Source organism: Thalassophryne amazonica, chromosome 15, assembly GCF_902500255.1.
Source record: "Thalassophryne amazonica chromosome 15, fThaAma1.1, whole genome shotgun sequence".
NCBI lineage: Eukaryota > Metazoa > Chordata > Actinopteri > Batrachoidiformes > Batrachoididae > Thalassophryne > Thalassophryne amazonica.
The window spans coordinates 32,777,310-32,795,905 of record NC_047117.1 but is presented as its reverse complement, the minus strand read 5'-3'; the positions used below and the strand labels follow the sequence as shown (position 1 = coordinate 32,795,905).

At 43.7% G+C, this 18,596-nt stretch overlaps 1 protein-coding gene across 1 annotated transcript in view; it reads right to left on the bottom strand.

The window, feature by feature from the left end:
* suclg1 (succinate-CoA ligase GDP/ADP-forming subunit alph) overlaps positions 1 to 18,596 on the bottom strand; it is a 92,868-nt gene that overhangs the window by 42,414 nt on the left and 31,858 nt on the right. The window contains exons 5-6 of the mRNA XM_034187876.1: positions 16,949 to 17,006; positions 10,736 to 10,819 (exon numbers count right to left, since the gene is read on the bottom strand). Coding sequence (XP_034043767.1) covers positions 10,736 to 10,819; positions 16,949 to 17,006 — 142 coding nt within the window. The remainder of the gene's footprint in view (positions 1 to 10,735; positions 10,820 to 16,948; positions 17,007 to 18,596) is intronic.

Below are 18,596 nucleotides of genomic sequence, written 5' to 3'. Positions count from 1 at the left end.
GTGGGTCGAGACATTCACATGGGACACACCCACATTGCCACACGACTCCCAGTCATGATCCTTTATGAGGACTCAACCCTGAAGGCCGCAGCACTGGTGGACACGGGCTCTGAGGGGAATCTGTTGGATAGCAGATGGGCTAGGGAGATAGGGCTCCCTCTGGTGGCGCTTACCTCGCCTGTACAGGTTCGGGCACTAGATGGCTCCCTACTCCCTCCGATCACGCATAAGACACCACCTGTAACTCTGGTGGTGTCAGGGAATCACCGGGAGGTGATCGAGTTTTTTGTGACTCAGGCCACCTCCCGTGTGGTTTTAGGATTTCCCTGGATGTTGAAGCACAATCCCCGGATTGATTGGCCGTCCGGGGTAGTGGTTCAATGGAGCGAGACCTGCCATCGGGTGTGTCTAGGTTCCTCGGTTCCTCCCGGCTCCCGAGCTAAGGAGGAGGTCAGAGTCCCGCCCAATCTGGGGGCGGTGCCGGTGGAGTACCATGACCTTGTCGACGTGTTCAGCAAGGATCTGGCGCTCACCCTTCCCCCCCCACCGTCCTTATGATTGTGCCATTAATTTGGTTCCGGGCAGTGAGTTCCCGTCCAGCAGGCTGTACAACTTCTCACGGCCTGAGCGCGAATCAATGGAGACCTACATCCGGGACTCGTTAGCCGCCGGGTTGATCCGGAATTCCACCTCCCCGATGGGTGCAGGTTTCTTTTTTGTGGGTAAAAAAGACGGCGGTCTTCGTCCATGCATTGATTATAGGGGGCTGAACGAGATCACGGTTCGCAATCGATACCCGTTGCCCCTGTTGGATTCAGTGTTCACGCCCCTGCATGGAGCCCAAATATTCACTAAGCTCGATCTTAGAAATGCGTACCACCTGGTTCGGATCCGGAAGGGAGACGAGTGGAAGACGGCATTTAACACCCCCTTAGGGCACTTTGAGTACCTGGTCATGACGTTCGGTCTCACAAACGCTCCCGCGACTTTCCAAACGTTGGTTAACGATGTCTTGCGGGATTTCCTGCACCGGTTCGTCTTCGTATATCTAGACAATATACTCATCTTTTCCCCGGACCCTGAGACCCATGTCTAGCATGTACGTCAGGTCCTGCAGCGGTTGTTGGAGAACCTGTTGGGTGGGCCGCTGAAGAGGAGGTACTGCTGGCCCACCACCACCAGAGGGCGCCCTGCCTGGAGTGTAGGCTCCAGGCACCAGAGGGCGCTGCCGCCTCACGAGAGCAGCCAGGGTGACAGCTGTCACCCATCACTGGACACAGCTGTTCCACTCAGCACGGAGGTATATCAGCAGGACGGCGTCTCCACCTCAGTGCCGAGATATCGCCTTGAGATAGAGGTAAACTACTCTGCAGCATATTCTGTATATTTGATAATACGTGTTAAACCTTTCAGGACAGCTGACTACCGAAAGCCAATTGCTTGGATAAGTACTCACCTTCCTGTTTTAACGTGACGAGAGGTGGAGGCGGCTTCTTCCCTCTCCGTGTTACTGGATGCAGCCGCATCCACACCTGTGTGTTTGTTGCTCTCTCTTGCCAGCAGTAACGGATCCGACGAGCGGAGGCAGTGGCCACCTGGGACTTCGGGACTTGGCGGTTCCAGTATTTCCAGGGTTCGGTGGCAGAGGAGATCTGGGTGGTTCCGGTTCGACTCGGACGGACGTCTCCTACCTTCGAGCCTGCCCACACGACACCAGCAGAATTCGGCTTAATCCCAAATTGTTGATTGTTGTATTGGTTGTGCTCGTTTCACAACAGTAAAACTTGTTATTTACCTTCTCCATTGTCCGTTCATTTGCGCCCCCTGTTGTGGGTCCGTGTTCCTACACTTTCACAACAGAACCGGCTGTTTGTGAAGGGCGAGAAGTGTGAGTTCCACCGCACATCTTTGTCCTTCTTGGGGTTCATTATCTCCTCCAACTCCGTCGCTCCTGATCCGGCCAAGGTTGCGGCGGTGAGAGACTGGCCCCAACCCACAAGCCGTAGGAAGTTGCAACAGTTCCTAGGCTTTGCTAATTTCTACAGGAGGTTCATTAAGGGCTACAGTCAGGTAGTTAGCCCCCTGACAGCCCTGACCTCACCAAAAGTCCCCTTCACCTGGTCGGATCGTTGCGATGCCGCGTTCAAGGAGTTGAAACGGCGCTTCTCGTCTGCACCTGTTCTGGTGCAGCCCGATCCTAGTCGCCAGTTAGTGGTTGAAGTGGACGCCTCGGACTCAGGGATAGGAGCCGTGCTGTCCCAAAGCGGGAAGACCGATAAGGTCCTTCACCCGTGTGCCTATTTTTCCCGCAGGCTGACCCCAGCCGAACGGAACTATGACGTCGGCAATCGAGAGCTCCTTGTGGTGAAAGAGGCTCTTGAGGAGTGGAGACATCTGTTGGAGGGAACGTCCGTGCCATTCACGGTTTTCACTGACCACCGGAACCTGGAGTATATCAGGACCGCCAAGCGGCTGAATCCCAGGCAAGCCCGCTGGTCACTGTTCTTCGCCCGTTTTGACTTCCGGATCACCTACCGTCCCGGGACCAAAAATCAAAGATCGGATGCTTTGTCCCGGGTACATGAAGAAGAGGTCAAAACGGAGACGTCGGATCCCCCGGATCCCATCATCCCGGAGTCCGCTATCGGGGCCGCCCTCACCTGGGATGTGGAGAAGACCGTCCGGGAGGCCCTGACACGAGACCCGGACCCCGGAACCGGACCGAAGAACAAACTTTACGTCCCACCAGAAGCCAGGGCTGCAGTTTTGGACTTCTGTCACGGTTCTAAGCTCTCCTGTCATCCTGGGGTGCGAAGAACCGTGGCAGTCGTCCGGCAGCGCTTCTGGTGGGCGTCCCTGGAGGCCGACGTCCGGGGTTACATCCAGGCCTGTACCACCTGCGCCAGGGGCAAGGCCGACCACCGCAAGACATCGGGGTTGCTGCAGCCGCTGCCCGTGCCTCATCGCCCCTGGTCTCACATCGGCCTGGACTTTGTCACGGGTCTTCCGCCGTCCCAGGGAAACACTGTCATCCTCACGATAGTGGACCGATTCTCCAAGGCGGCCCACTTCGTGGCCCTCCCGAAGCTACCAACGGCCCAGGAGACAGCGGACCTCCTAGTCCACCACGTCGTCCGTCTGCATGGGATACCATCAGACATCGTCTCTGATCGCGGTCCCCAGTTCTCCTCGCATGTTTGGAGGAGCTTTTGCCGGAAACTGGGGGCCACGGTCAGTCTCTCGTCCGGGTATCACCCCCAGACCAACGGACAAGCAGAACGGGCCAACCAGGAGATGGAGCAGACCCTACGCTGTGTGACAGCCGCGCACCCGACGGCCTGGAGTACCCACCTGGCCTGGATCGAGTACGCCCACAACAGCCAAGTGTCATCAGCCACCGGCCTCTCCGCTTTCGAGGTGTGCTTGGGGTATCAACCCCCGTTGTTTCCGGTGGTTGAGGGGGAGGTCGGTGTGCCCTCGGTCCAGGCCCACCTACGGAAGTGCCGTCGGGTGTGGCGTGCCGCCCGTTCTGCTTTGTTGAAGGCCCGGACGAGGGCGAAGAACCATGCAGACCGGCGGCGGACCCCGGCTCCTACGTATAGTCCTGGGCAGGAAGTGTGGTTGTCCACCAAGGACATTCCCCTACAAGTGGACTCCCCAAAACTGCAGGAACGATACATTGGTCCGTTTAAAATTCTCAAGGTCATCAATCCCGCCGCAGTGAGGCTTCAGCTCCCGGCCTCACTGCGGATTCATCCAGTGTTCCATGTTTCCAGGATAAAACCTCATCACACCTCACCCCTCTGCACTCCGGGTCCGGCACCACCTCCTGCCCGGATCATCGACGGCGAGCCGGCTTGGACTGTACGCCGGCTCCTGGACGTCCGACAGATGGGCTGGGGTTTGCAGTATCTGGTGGACTGGGAAGGGTACGGCCCCGAAGAGCGCTCCTGGGTGAAGAGGAGCTTCATCCTGGATCCGGCCCTCCTGGCCGACTTCTACCGTTGCCACCCGGACAAGCCTGGTCGTGCGCCAGGAGGCGCCCGTTGAGGGGGGGGTCCTGTTGTGTGGGCCGCCGAAGAGGAGGTACTGCTGGCCCACCACCACCAGAGGGCGCCCTGTCTGGAGTGCGGGCTGCAGGCACCAGAGGGCGCTGTCGTCTCACAGGAGCAGCCAGGGTGACAGCTGTCACCCATCACCTGAGACGAGACAGCTGATATCAATCAACAGGGAGGTATATCAGCAGGACGGCATCTCCACCTCATTGCCGAGATATCGCTTTACCAAGGAGGTAACGTATCCAGCCGATTATATCAACCTTAATTACCTTTTGCCTTTATACAGAGAGAGAGAAGAGCAGCAGGAAACAGTATTCACACTCCTGCACTTTAGTGTTTTCCTGACAAGAGGTGGAGGTGATGTTCCACCCTGTGTGTTGCTGGGTGCAGCCGCACCCACACCTGACTGTTTCTGTTCCTTGCCAGCAGTACCGGATCCGACGAGCGGAGGCAGTGGCCACCTGGGGTTCGGGACTTGGCGGCTCCAGTATCCCCGGGGTTCGGTGGCAGAGGAAATCGGGTGGTTCCGGTTCGACTCGGACAGACGTCTCCTATCATCGAGCCTGCCCACACGACACCTTTGGAATTCGGTTACTGCTGTATTTGTAATCTGTTGTGTTTGTTGTGTGAATTCACAACAGTAAAACTTTGTGATTTGACTTTCTCCATTGTCCGTTCATTTGCGCCCCCTGTTGTGGGTCCGTGTTCCTACACTTTCCCAACAATCAGTCTACTTTAGTGTAGTACAGTACAGTGACAATCGCAGGCTGAAATCAAAAGAAGAAGCAGTCCAAAGTCAGCTACGATACCTATACCGATATATACCTAAACCGATATCAATCAATCAATCAATCAATTTTTTTATATAGCGCCAAATCACAACAAACAGTTGCCCCAAGGCGCTTTATATTGTAAGGCAAGGCCATACAATAATTATGTAAAACCCCAACGGTCAAAACGACCCCCTGTGAGCAAGCACTTGGCTACAGTGGGAAGGAAAAACTCCCTTTTAACAGGAAGAAACCTCCAGCAGAACCAGGCTCAGGGAGGGGCAGTCTTCTGCTGGGACTAGTTGGGGCTGAGGGAGAGAACCAGGAAAAAGACATGCTGTGGAGGGGAGCAGAGATCGATCACTAATGATTAAATGCAGAGTGGTGCATACAGAGCAAAAAGAGAAAGAAACAGTGCATCATGGGAACCCCCCAGCAGTCTACGTCTATAGCAGCATAACTAAGGGATGGTTCAGGGTCACCTGATCCAGCCCTAACTATAAGCTTTAGCAAAAAGGAAAGTTTTAAGCCTAATCTTAAAAGTACAGAGGGTGTCTGTCTCCCTGATCTGAATTGGGAGCTGGTTCCACAGGAGAGGAGCCTGAAAGCTGAAGATAAGATAAGATGGGACCTGATTATTCAAAACCTTATAAGTAAGAAGAAGAATTTTAAATTCTATTCTAGAATTAACAGGAAGCCAATGAAGAGAGGCCAATATGGGTGAGATATGCTCTCTCCTTCTAGTCCCCGTCAGTACTCTAGCTGCAGCATTTTGAATTAACTGAAGGCTTTTTAGGGAACTTTTAGGACAACCTGATAATAATGAATTACAATAGTCCAGCCTAGAGGAAATAAATGCATGAATTAGTTTTTCAGCATCACTCTGAGACAAGACCTTTCTGATTTTAGAGATATTGCGTAAATGCAAAAAAGCAGTCCTACATATTTGTTTAATATGCGCTTTGAATGACATATCCTAATCAAAAATGACTCCAAGATTTCTCACAGTATTACTAGAGGTCAGGGTAATGCCATCCAGAGTAAGGATCTGGTTAGACACCATGTTTCTAAGATTTGTGGGGCCAAGTACAATAACTTCAGTTTTATCCGAGTTTAAAAGCAGGAAATTAGAGGTCATCCATGTCTTTATGTCTGTAAGACAATCCTGCAGTTTAGCTAATTGGTGTGTGTCCTCTGGCTTCATGGATAGATAAAGCTGGGTATCATCTGTGTAACAATGAAAATTTAAGCAATACCGTCTAGTAATACTGCCTAAGGGAAGCATGTATAAAGTGAATAAAATTGGTCCTAGCACAGAACCTTGTGGAACTCCATAATTAACTTTAGTCTGTGAAGAAGATTCCCCATTTACATGAACAAATTGTAATCTATTACACAAATATGATTCAAACCACCGCAGCGCAGTGCCTTTAATACCTATGGCATGCTCTAATCTCTGTAATAAAATTTTATGGTCAACAGTATCAAAAGCAGCACTGAGGTCTAACAGAACAAGCACAGAGATGAGTCCACTGTCCGAGGCCATAAGAAGATCATTTGTAACCTTCACTAATGCTGTTTCTGTACTATGATGAATTCTAAAACCTGACTGAAACTCTTCAAATAGACCATTCCTCTGCAAATGATCAGTTAGCTGTTTTACAACTACCCTTTCAAGAATTATTGAGAGAAAAGGAAGGTTGGAGATTGGCCTATAATTAGCTAAGATAGCTGGGTCAAGTGATGGCTTTTTAAGTAATGGTTTAATTACTGCCACCTTAAAAGCCTGTGGTACATAGCCAACTAACAAAGATAGATTGATCATATTTATGATCGAAGCATTAAATAATGGTAGGGCTTCCTTGAGCAGCCTGGTAGGAATGGGGTCTAATAAACATGTTGATGGTTTGGATGAAGGAACTAATGAAAATAACTCAGACAGAACAATCTGAGAGAAAGAGTCTAACCAAATACCGGCATCACTGAAAGCAGCCAAAGATAACGATACGTCTTTGGGATGGTTATGAGTAATTTTTTCTCTAATAGTTAAAATTTTGTTAGCAAAGAAAGTCATGAAGTCATTACTAGTTAAAGTTAATGGAATACTCAGCTCAATAGAGCTCTGACTCTTTGTCAGCCTGGCTACAGTGCTGAAAAGAAACCTGGGGTTGTTCTTATTTTCTTCAATTAGTGATGAGTAGAAAGATGTCCTAGCTTTACGGAGGGCTTTTTTTTATAGAGCAACAGACTCTTTTTCCAGGCTAAGTGAAGATCTTCTAAATTAGTGAGACGCCATTTCCTCTCCAACTTACGGGTTATCTGCTTTAAGCTGCGAGTTTGTGAGTTATACCACGGAGTCAGGCACTTCTGATTTAAAGCTCTCTTTTTCAGAGGAGCTACAGCATCCAAAGTTGTCTTCAATGAGGATGTAAAACAGAGTTTAGGTAGCTACTCTGCACTGTGTTGGTATATGGCATTAGAGAACATAAAGAAGGAATCATATCCTTAAACCTAGTTACAGCGCTTTCTGAAAGACTTCTAGTGTAATGAAACTTATTCCCCACTGCTGGGTAGTCCATCAGAGTAAATGTAAATGTTATTAAGAAATGATCAGACAGAAGGGAGTTTTCAGGGAATACTGTTAAGTCTTCTATTTCCATACCATAAGTCAGAACAAGATCTAAGATATGATTAAAGTGGTGGGTGGACTCATTTACTTTTTGAGCCAAGCCAATAGAGTCTAATAATAGATTAAATGCAGTGTTGAGGCTGTCATTCTCAGCATCTGTGTGGATGTTAAAATCGCCCACTATAATTATCTTATCTGAGCTAAGCACTAAGTCAGACAAAAGGTCTGAAAATTCACAGAGAAACTCACAGTAACGACCAGGTGGACGATAGATAATAACAAATAAAACTGGTTTTTGGGACTTCCAATTTGGATGGACAAGACTAAGAGTCAAGCTTTCAAATGAATTAAAGCTCTGTCTGGGTTTTTGATTAATTAATAAGCTGGAATGGAAGATTGCTGCTAATCCTCCGCCCCGGCCTGTGCTACGAGCATTCTGACAATTAGTGTGACTCGGGGGTGTTGACTCATTTAAACTAACATATTCATCCTGCTGTAACCAGGTTTCTGTAAGGCAGAATAAATCAATATGTTGATCAATTATTATATCATTTACCAACAGGGACTTAGAAGAGAGAGACCTAATGTTTAATAGACCACATTTAACTGTTTTAGTCTGTGGTGCAGTTGAAGGTGCTATATTATTTTTTCTTTTTGAATTTTTATGCTTAAATAGATTTTGGCTGGTTATTGGTAGTCTGGGAGCAGGCACCGTCTCTACGGGGATGGGGTAATGAGGGGATGGCAGGGGGAGAGAAGCTGCAGAGAGGTGTGTAAGACTACAACTCTGCTTCCTGGTCCCAACCCTGGATAGTCACGGTTTGGAGGATTTAAGAAAATTGGCCAGATTTCTAGAAATGAGAGCTGCTCCATCCAAAGTGGGATGGATGCCGTCTCTCCTAACAAGACCAGGTTTTCCCCAGAAGCTTTGCCAATTATCTATGAAGCTCACCTCATTTTTTGGACACCACTCAGACAGCCAGCAATTCAAGGAGAACATGCGGCTAAACATGGCACTCCCGGTCTGATTGGGGAGGGGCCCAGAGAAAACTACAGAGTCCGACATTGTTTTTGCAAAGTTACACACCGATTTAATATTAATTTTAGTGACCTCCGATTGGCGTAACCGGGTGTCATTACTGCCGACGTGAATTACAATCTTACCAAATTTACGCTTAGCCTTAGCCAGCAGTTTCAAATTTCCTTCAATGTCGCCTGCTCTGGCCCCCGGAAGACAATTGACTATGGTTGCTGGTGTCGCTAACTTCACATTTCGCAAAACAGAGTCGCCAATAACCAGAGTTTGATCCTCGGCGGGTGTGTCGTCGAGTGGGGAAAAACGGTTAGAGATGTGAACGGGTTGGCGGTGTACACGGGGCTTCTGTTTAGGGCTACGCTTCCTCCTCACAGTCACCCAGTCAGCCTGCTTTCCCGGCTGCTCGGGATCTGCCAGGGGGTAACTAACGGCGGCTAAGCTACCTTGGTCCGCACCGACTACAGGGGCCTGGCTAGCTGTAGAATTTTCCACGGTGCGGAGCCGAGTCTCCAATTCGCCCAGCCTGGCCTCCAAAGCTACGAATAAGCTACACTTATTACAAGTACCATTACTGCTAAAGGAGGCCGAGGAATAACTAAACATTTCACACCCAGAGCAGAAAAGTGCGGGAGAGACAGGAGAAGCCGCCATGCTAAATCGGCTAAGAGCTAGTAGCTACGCTAAGCTAGCGGATTCCTAAAAACACGCAAAGTGAATAATGTGTAAATAATTTAGAGGTGATTCAGCAGAAGGAGTGCTTTAGTTAAGGCACGTAAAGATTACACTGGGAAACAAATCGTAATCTAGATAACTAGATCAATCTAACTGCGCAGATTAAACAGCTAACAGATACAGAAAAACACTGCTGTGCTCCGGAACAGGAAGTGATACAATACCGCAGTGAGAGCCAACGATATATATACCTACGATGTAATCCACTGTGTTAGCAGACATCTGTGCTGCTAACCAGCTGGAAAACTTTATCAAATGCGAAGTTCTAAAGCATCTCTACGGTTCAGCTACATCAGCCTAACACAGTAATAACAACAACACACTGAAGGGCAGCCTGGACAGCTTTCAGTGGTTATATGGCTGCGATCCTCATACACATTGATTATTAATCTCATCCAACAAATGGGGTTCATAGTGTATGTGAGTGAATGAGTGAGAATAGAGAGGACGGGTGAGTGTTGAACTGAACCACCAGTTACATGCTTATTATTACTGACTATACCATGCTGACCATGCTGGCCCATGGCCTTCTAGGGTTCATTCAGGGATTAATGCCTAAAACCACATTTTTTTAGCTCTTGTCTGTCTTGTCGGACAAGGAACCAGGCTTTCACTTTGAGGAAGCCATGATCACATTGAGCGCGGAGGATTGAGTGTTCATCATAGAGTAGATCGCAATAACAAATCATGTGCTTAGCTTGACACAAGAGGCAGCAGAGTGTGGTGGGAAGACTTTAGACTGTAGTAAATTATTTTTTGAAAATGATCTGAAAGTAGGTGTAGTAGAGAGAAATCCCACTGACATAATTTGAAAGCCCTGATAGATAAACATTTCATTCAGAAATAACCACGTACATAGCAGCCCAGCTGTCACAATCTGTATCAAAGTGGCTATTACACAGCTTGAAAGACAGTGTAACAGCCCTAATCGCAGCGTCAACATCACTAGTAATAGTGTAATGGCCCATTACGATGAAACATGTTGGTGAGAACTCTGGTTCATCTGGGACCAAGTGTGGAACTGGTTGTCTGTCAAACATCTCCTGAATTGCACATTAGTAGCAGAAGAAAAAGGTGAGTACAGAACTGAAGCAGCCTCCAGCTTAACAATTCAGATGGGGCCAAAGCAGTAACAAACACCTCAGGTGTTTTTATAGCAATGGATATACGATTAGACTCCAGTGTGACAGCACAGCGTTCAACACACACTAAAATTAAATGAACCCCGTGACGAAGATGCCCCTCTCTCTCCTTTAATTAAAACAAACATAGCAGTTTAATGTTGTTTCTTGTTTCCACCATGCCAAAAACATACCTAACTGTGATTCATGTGTATGGTTACACCCGTAATTTTTATTTATTTATTTTTTTTAAACATACAAGTCGCTTCAGAATATAAGTCACACGAACTCCCAACAACAAACCATGACTTTTAGTGTGGAAAAATGTAGTGCAGATCCATAAAACATGAAAAGTACATTATTGTGTGTTAGGGTTAGCAGTGTCTTACCAATGCAGAGTGACTGCCCGAGGCCAACTTGTGTAGTTTGGTGCACAGCTTCATATGTCAGGGTGCCCGATCGAGACACAATTCCTGTAAAAGTTATACTACAACTTAGTTACAGAGCTTCAAGAAAACAATAATAATAATAATACTTGCAAAATAATTGATTAGCTAAATGCTCGGCTACAACTTTATTGGTTATAAGTAGCATATGCACAAACGCTGTATCTGCATGGCTAACATATACACTATTGCGCAAAACCTTTAGGCATTAACATCAGTAAATTAAAAATACTGTCTACAACGTGCTGTTAGAATTATCCTTTTCACAAGAGAAATCACTCGGTCCTCATTAATATGCAAATTTCTTCACATAACCTCCCACAAATATAATCATCTCATCTACACCCAGGGGCCACCTACAGTCACGTCTGACAGCTTTGGAACCGACAAGGCCAATTTATTTGTTTCTGCTATACACAGAAGACATTTGGCTTTGAGACCAAAAGATGAATGCAAGAAGACAATTTAGAATGTTTGCAGCTCATCTTTTCTTGTACGTCCATCTACATGTATTAAAAACATAGGAAAACTTTTTGTTTACCTATGTGGCTACTGCAGCTGCTACTTATGGGAGATGAAGAACCTATTTTGAAGTTGGGGATGAAGAATAAGGTATCAATCATAAGCATTGCACAGGCACTGAACACTGCCAATAAACCACTGGTGTACTAAGCCACAGATACTGAATGGATTCACAAAGGAAAAAAGAGCTGAAGACAGAAACATCATGACACGTATAATAAAAAAAAGCCCAAGACACCACTGCAGAACATCCTTAACCCCCCAAGCTACTCCCAGTGTGCAGCTGAAAGAACTGGTGAATCATGATGCCAGGCATTGTTGCAAAGCACTAGCATCTGTATCTGATGGAAAACCACAACATCAAATGCAGTCCATGGGCTATTCCATTCAAATTATAACTCCATATTTAAGTCCAGGTTAGTGTTCATATACCTTTTTTCCTGAGCCCCAGCTTTGCCCCCCCCCCTCTGAGCACCAGAGTCTATTTTTAAAGTGAGAACAGAGCATATGTCATTGTCTAGAGAGAAAGCCCTGCATCCAGCTCTTCAACTTGAACATTTCTGAACCTCTCAAACAGGTTTGACAGGCAGCCAATCAGATGGGAGAAGACTCGTCACTCCTGACAACCAAGCACATGGAGAAGCTTTTTTTTTTTTGCAATAGGTAAAAACAAAGCAAATGTGAAAAAAGAAGAGCAAAACCTAATATGCTATGCTATTATGTCACTTGAGTTTCCTACTTGTGGTGCAAATGCTAACGGCCCCATCACACTTAGTACGAATGAACACGAGCCAAGCCGAATCAGGCAGAATGTGAAAAAACCCAATATCTGTGCCACATCTGGGAGGGAATAAGAATTGCAGAGGACAGCCATCCGAATACCCAGACTGCGCTCTGACCGATACGTGCACATGCTATGTGCATGAGCCTCTGAATGCAGTACAGCAATAGATGGAACACAGTAAGAGTACCCGGACAGCTGCCAGAATGCAGTAAGAACAGTAACAATGCACGTACAAGCTGTACGATTGTGGTTCAGCAAAAAATAATCCAGCAGCACTCGAGGTGCACTTGTGATGCATTCAGGCACATTCAGGACATTCGGCCATGATATTTGATGTGGCAGAAATGTCCCCCCGAACGCAATGTGAATGTTACGAATGCCATTTTCACGCCTTCTGATTGTTTAGAATGGAAATCCTCCACTGTCCCAGCTTTTTTGAAACGTGTTGCAGGCATCCATTTCAAAATGAGCAAATAATCGCACAAAAACAAAGTTTATCAGTTTGAACTTTAAATGTCTTGTCTTTGTGGTGTATTCAAATGGATATAGGTTGAACAGGATTTGCAAATCATTGTATTGTTTTTATTTACATTTTACACAATGTCCCAACTTCACTGGAATTGGGGATGTAAAAGCTCACATTCTAAATTGTCTCCTCATATTCATCTTTATTTTGACCCAAAATTGGCCACATCACTCTGATCCTTTAAGAAGGAGTAGCAAATAGTAAATATGCAATGTCTACCATGCACATTGGTTTCACCATGCTCACAATGTGACCACACACACACATATCCCATTGTATATGGAACAAATTCAATGTTAGCCACTTTGCTCCAAAAGCAGGAGATGTATAAAGTACAAAGGGTAGAAAAACTAAATGCTTATATATAGGGCAAAACTGTTTGTGCATGACAACAAAACAAGGAAGTTCTATCATACTAAAGCTCTGAAACAGCTTTAAAAATAGTGAGAAGGATGGCAGTTTACTATACAACAGACTTTCAGCAAAGGTTCTCCGAACAGCAGCAGCACATACTGCTTATCAAGCTGTCAGCAGCACCAGTTCAGTGTAGGATTAAAATACGGTGCTGTGAAAAAACTATAATTTAAAAGAGTGTTTCACATTAGATAACACTTGATGTTCTTTATGTATTATCATAAGGAATTTTAAGATTGGACACTTGGAGAATCCAGAGAGAGTAGCTGAAACTATTTATACATACACAAACATTTCCAGTTGTGCTCATAGGTTTACATGCACTGGCAAAATTTCCAGAATGTGTATCACCCTTTTACGAAAACATGAATTTTCTATATACAGTTCAACTACATATATTTAAAAAATTTTTTTTTGTTTGTTTTGTTTTTTACAATTCCAAATCAGAAATGTTTGGAGGATATGAAAAATGTGGTGGTGGGGGACACGTAATGATCCTGACATTTATTCTGACGTCTATTTCTGTAATTGCAGACTGTATGAAACCAGCATATTTCATGTTTTGTGTGGTCAGCTTTATTTTTTATTTATTTTTTGTTAATACAACCCCTGGCAAAAATTATGGAATCACCGGCCTCAGAGGATGTTCATTCAGTTGTTTAATTTTGTAGAAAAAAAAGCAGATCACAGACATGACACAAAACTAAAGTCATTTCAAATGGCAACTTTCTGGCTTTAAGAAACACTATAAGAAATCAAGAAAAAAGATTGTGGCAGTCAGTAACGGTTACTTTTTTAGACCAAGCAGAGGAAAAAAATATGGAATCACTCAATTCTGAGGAAAAAATTATGGAATCACCCTGTAAATTTTCATCCCCCAAATTAACACCTGCATCAAATCAGATCTGCTCATTGACATTGACCCTATGCCATGACATTGACCCTATGTGTCTTTTTGCAAGGAATGTTTTTGCAGTTTTTGCTCTATGGCAAGATGCATTATCATCTTGAAAAATGATTTCATCATCCCCAAACATCCTTTCAATTGTCCAAAATATCAACATAAACTTGTGCATTTATTGATGATGTAATGACAGCCATCTCCCCAGTGCCTTTACCTGACATGCAGCCCCATATCATCAATGACTGTGGAAATTTACATGTTCTCTTCAGGCAGTCATCTTTATAAATCTCATTGGAAAGGCACCAAACAAAAGTTCCAGCATCATCACCTTGCCCAATGCAGATTCGAGATTCATCACTGAATATGACTTTCATCCAGTCATCCACAGTCCACAATTGCTTTTCCTTAGCCCATTGTAACCTTGTTTTTTTCTGTTTAGGTGTTAATGATGCCTTTCGCTTAGCTTTTCTGTATGTAAATCCCATTTCCTTTAGGCGGTTTCTTACAGTTCGGTCACAGACGTTGACTCCAGTTTCCTCCCATTCGTTCCTCATTTGTTTTGTTGTACATTTTTCGATTTTTGAGACATATTGCTTTAAGTTTTCTGTCTTGACGCTTTGATGTCTTCCTTGGTCTACCAGTATGTTTGCCTTTAACAACCTTCCCATGTTGTTTGTATTTGGTCCAGACTTTAGACACAGCTGACTGTGAACAACCAACATCTTTTGCAACATTGCGTGATGATTTACTCTCTTTTAAGAGTTTGATAATCCTCTCCTTTGTTTCAATTGACATCTCTCGTGTTGGAGCCATGATTCATGTCAGTCCACTTGGTGCAACAGCTCTCCAAGGTGTGTTCACTCCTTTTTAGATGCAGACTAACGAGCAGATCTGATATGATGCAGGTGTTAGTTTTGGGGATGAAAATTTACAGGGTGATTCCATAATTTTTTCCTCAGAATTGAGTGATTCCATATTTTTTTCCTCTGCTTGGTCTAAAAAAGTAACCGTTACTGACTGCCACAATCTTTTTTTCTTGATTTCTTATAGTGTTTCTTAAAGCCAGAAAGTTGCCATTTGAAATGACTTTAGTTTTGTGTCATGTCTGTGATCTGCTTTTTTTCTACAAAATTAAACAACTGAATGAACATCCTCCGAGGCCGGTGATTCCATAATTTTTGCCAGGGGTTGTATATATCCATATATCATATATTTTTTGTTCATATATATCCATTCCTACATTTAAGGCTTGCAGCATTTTCCAAGAAAAAAAAAAGGTTGGGACAGGGCAGTTTATTCTAATGTAAGAATGAATTAATCATTTTTACAGCCAGTTTTCTTGAGAAATGTCAGAGGATGAATACATGAATGTTTCCAAGTCACTGAATATTTCTTAGACTATTTACATTGATCATTCAGAAATACAAACTGTGTGGTACTTTATGGCAAATCTGTGTCAGGTAGGCAGTTCTCAAAAACTAAATGTCCATGTTGGAAGGAGACAAGTGAGGGAAGCCACCAAGACACAACTCTGGAAGATTTTTAGGCTTCTGTGGGTGTGAGTGGAAAAACTGGGATTAGTGCAACATTTTTATTTTTATTTTCATTTTATATATAGCCCCAACTTTTTCTGATTTGTGGTTGTTTCTGTTGCATTTCTGAAATTACAGAACTGTTATAAAGAGAAGTACTAACATTTCCTTTTTATGAAGAAGGAAAAAAAAATACACAGACGTGCAGGAAAACTGAACAATGCAGACTGATTTGACTCATGATTTTTGAAAATAATAAGCGGTAACTTACCTTGAAATAAATGAATAAATGAAATGCATAGCTGCAGCCTAATAACTTTTGAAAAAATAACAAAAATTAGCAGCTTGTTTTTTTATTCTGACTCAAGTTTTCCTCTTTTTTTCTCCTCAGTCATGTTTTGTGCTTGAACATAAAACAACTATTTTAAACTCTCTAAAATAAATGTCTTTGGAAAATAACAGCCTGTTAAAGTTCAGAGTTCTCACCTGCTTTATGTGATTTCTGCTTCTGAACATCACTGCAGAGTTTCTCCACATCAGTTTTTTTAACACACGTGTGTGTGATTTTTATAATGTTCATTCATATATTCTCATTTTTTAAGAAATTTTGACGATTTATTTCATCTCAGAATTTCAGTATAACTGTCACAGACACATGCACATGAGGTGAACAGGACGTAACATCAGAACAGTCCAGGGAGAAATATATGCAGCACAACAGTTTTGTTTGTTTTCTTAATGTGTTGCTTCACTCTGCTCTCCGCACGCTCTCTCCAAGCACTGACTGAAGCAGCTCATACCCCTCCCCTCTCCCTCCACGCAGCCAGGCGACACACACACACACACACACACACACACACACACACACACACACACACACACACACACACACACACACACACACACACACACACACACACACACACACACACACACACACACACACACACGGCTCCAGCGATTAGACCCAGTCCTAATTTTAGATGGCTTTAAGCAAATCTGTCCGCTATTTTTTTCGGCCATCTTTTTTAAAAATTGACTGCCCAAATGACAGCAGGACGGCTCGCTGCCTAAAACCTTGTGTCCAATCAACTGAATTTACCCCAGGTGGACTTCAATTAAGCTGTAGAAACAACTCAAGGATCATCAGTGGAAATGGGATAAACCTGAGCTCAGTTTTGAGCTTCATGGCAAAGACTGTGAATACTTTTGTACATTTGATTTCTTTTTAAAATTTTTCCAAGTTCGCAAAAATCTAAAACAAATAAATAAATTTAAAAAAAAAAACTTTTTTCACATTGTCATTATAGAGTATAATGTGTATAATTCTGAGGGGAAAAAATTAATTTCATCCATTTGGAGTAAAGCTGTAACATAAATTGTGGAAAAAGTGAAGTACTGTGAATACGTTTGGGATGCAGTGTACATCTGTGATTCAGAATCCATAATCCATAAACAGTTTGGGAAATCTTACCAATTCTTCCTTTTTTATGAATATGTCCTGGCATGATCCCAATCTTGCATTCTCCGGGCTGAAAAGGAATTGATTTAAATTGTCACTGGGAATATATTTTTCATCAAAGACACACAAAGACACTTGGGGGGGATCACATCAGAGACAGAACCTTTCAGTCAGCCATGGTCATAATAACAATAATAATAATTGGGTTTTTTACTGACAGTCTGGACAAAGCCTAAGTCACTGAATGTATCTTGGACTTCATGAATTTATTTTATTAATTTATGTATTATGTAGCTTCATTATTTCACATATGTATTTAAAATTTTATCTGGGTCGATGTCCGTGCTCCCGATGCTCCTCAACTTTTTAGTATCATAAAATAAGCCTTCCGGAAGAAATCTAGGTGTAAGTTCAAAAACATGTTAGCACTCAGTTGTGCAGTTTTTCTATTTTTATTTATTTATTTATATATTTTTTAGAGTGACCACAAAGTCAAGCCATTTCTGTTTAAGTGACTAGTAAAAAGTAAGTCACACATTTGTTTCCTCCCAGTCTGATGACTGTAATTCCTTGTACACAATCGTTAGCCAACCATTAATTGTGTTTGCAGCTGGTACAGAAGACTAAATATTGGCTTTTAAAAAAATTGAACGTAAATGAAACCACATTTCCCATTTTACTCTAACTCTAATATTTTAGATTTGATTTTAAAGTGTTAACTCAAGTACTTGAAAGGATAGGTAGCATCATACCTTACTGGAATTGTGCATCCCCACACTCCCACCAGGTCACTTTGTTCTAAACGGATGCTTTTGGTGGTGTTAGTATCTAGGTTGAAAACTAGGACCATGTTTTTATGGCAGCAGCCCTTAATCTTTGGAACAGCTAACTGCAGGGTTCTAGCTAGGATAAAATTTTAGCATAATGGTAATGAGGGAGTGAAGCGACCGGGGGGGGGGAGATGGCGCTGAAGGGGAGAAGCTTTTGAAAATTCAAGGTAAAAATTGGCCATTCTAGGGGTACCCAAAGGGGAAAAGCCAGGTACGACAGCCCAACACCCTTCATCATGTCCAGAAGGCTGGGGAAGTTTGTTGAGTGGGCAATCTCATTCTGGGTTAGCCAGTACATGGCCCTCAGTGAGGCAGTCGGAGTCCGTGCACATTTTTAAGTCAAGAATTAAAACATTTTTATTCTCTTTCTTATGAGTAGTTTTTATTTTGTTATGTTTTATTCTTTTACTTCTGTTTTTAATTAGGTATTTGCATTTTTTTATTTTTATTTTTTTATGTTGAACTGTTCTGTGTGAGGCACCTTGAGATGGCTTTTGTGTAATTTGGCACTTTATAAGCTGATTAAGTTGAAATTGAACAACATTTTATTGAGTCTTAAAGTAAATAAATATGAAATTGGTTACTGGATCCTTAAACTCTGGACATAATAAACTCTACATGGTGGATCCTTGATCTCTGGACATAAACAGAAATAAAATCTGTTAGTTTTTGTCAAAAGCATTTCCTTTCAGACATTATTATTGGCATGAATGTATTTCCATATCTATGAGCTGAGCTCTAGCTGCAGATGTGCTGCAGGTCAGGTTTATAAAGAATGCAAGATGTCTCATTTTGGGAGGAAAAAACGTTTTAGTCGACTGTAGTTTGTC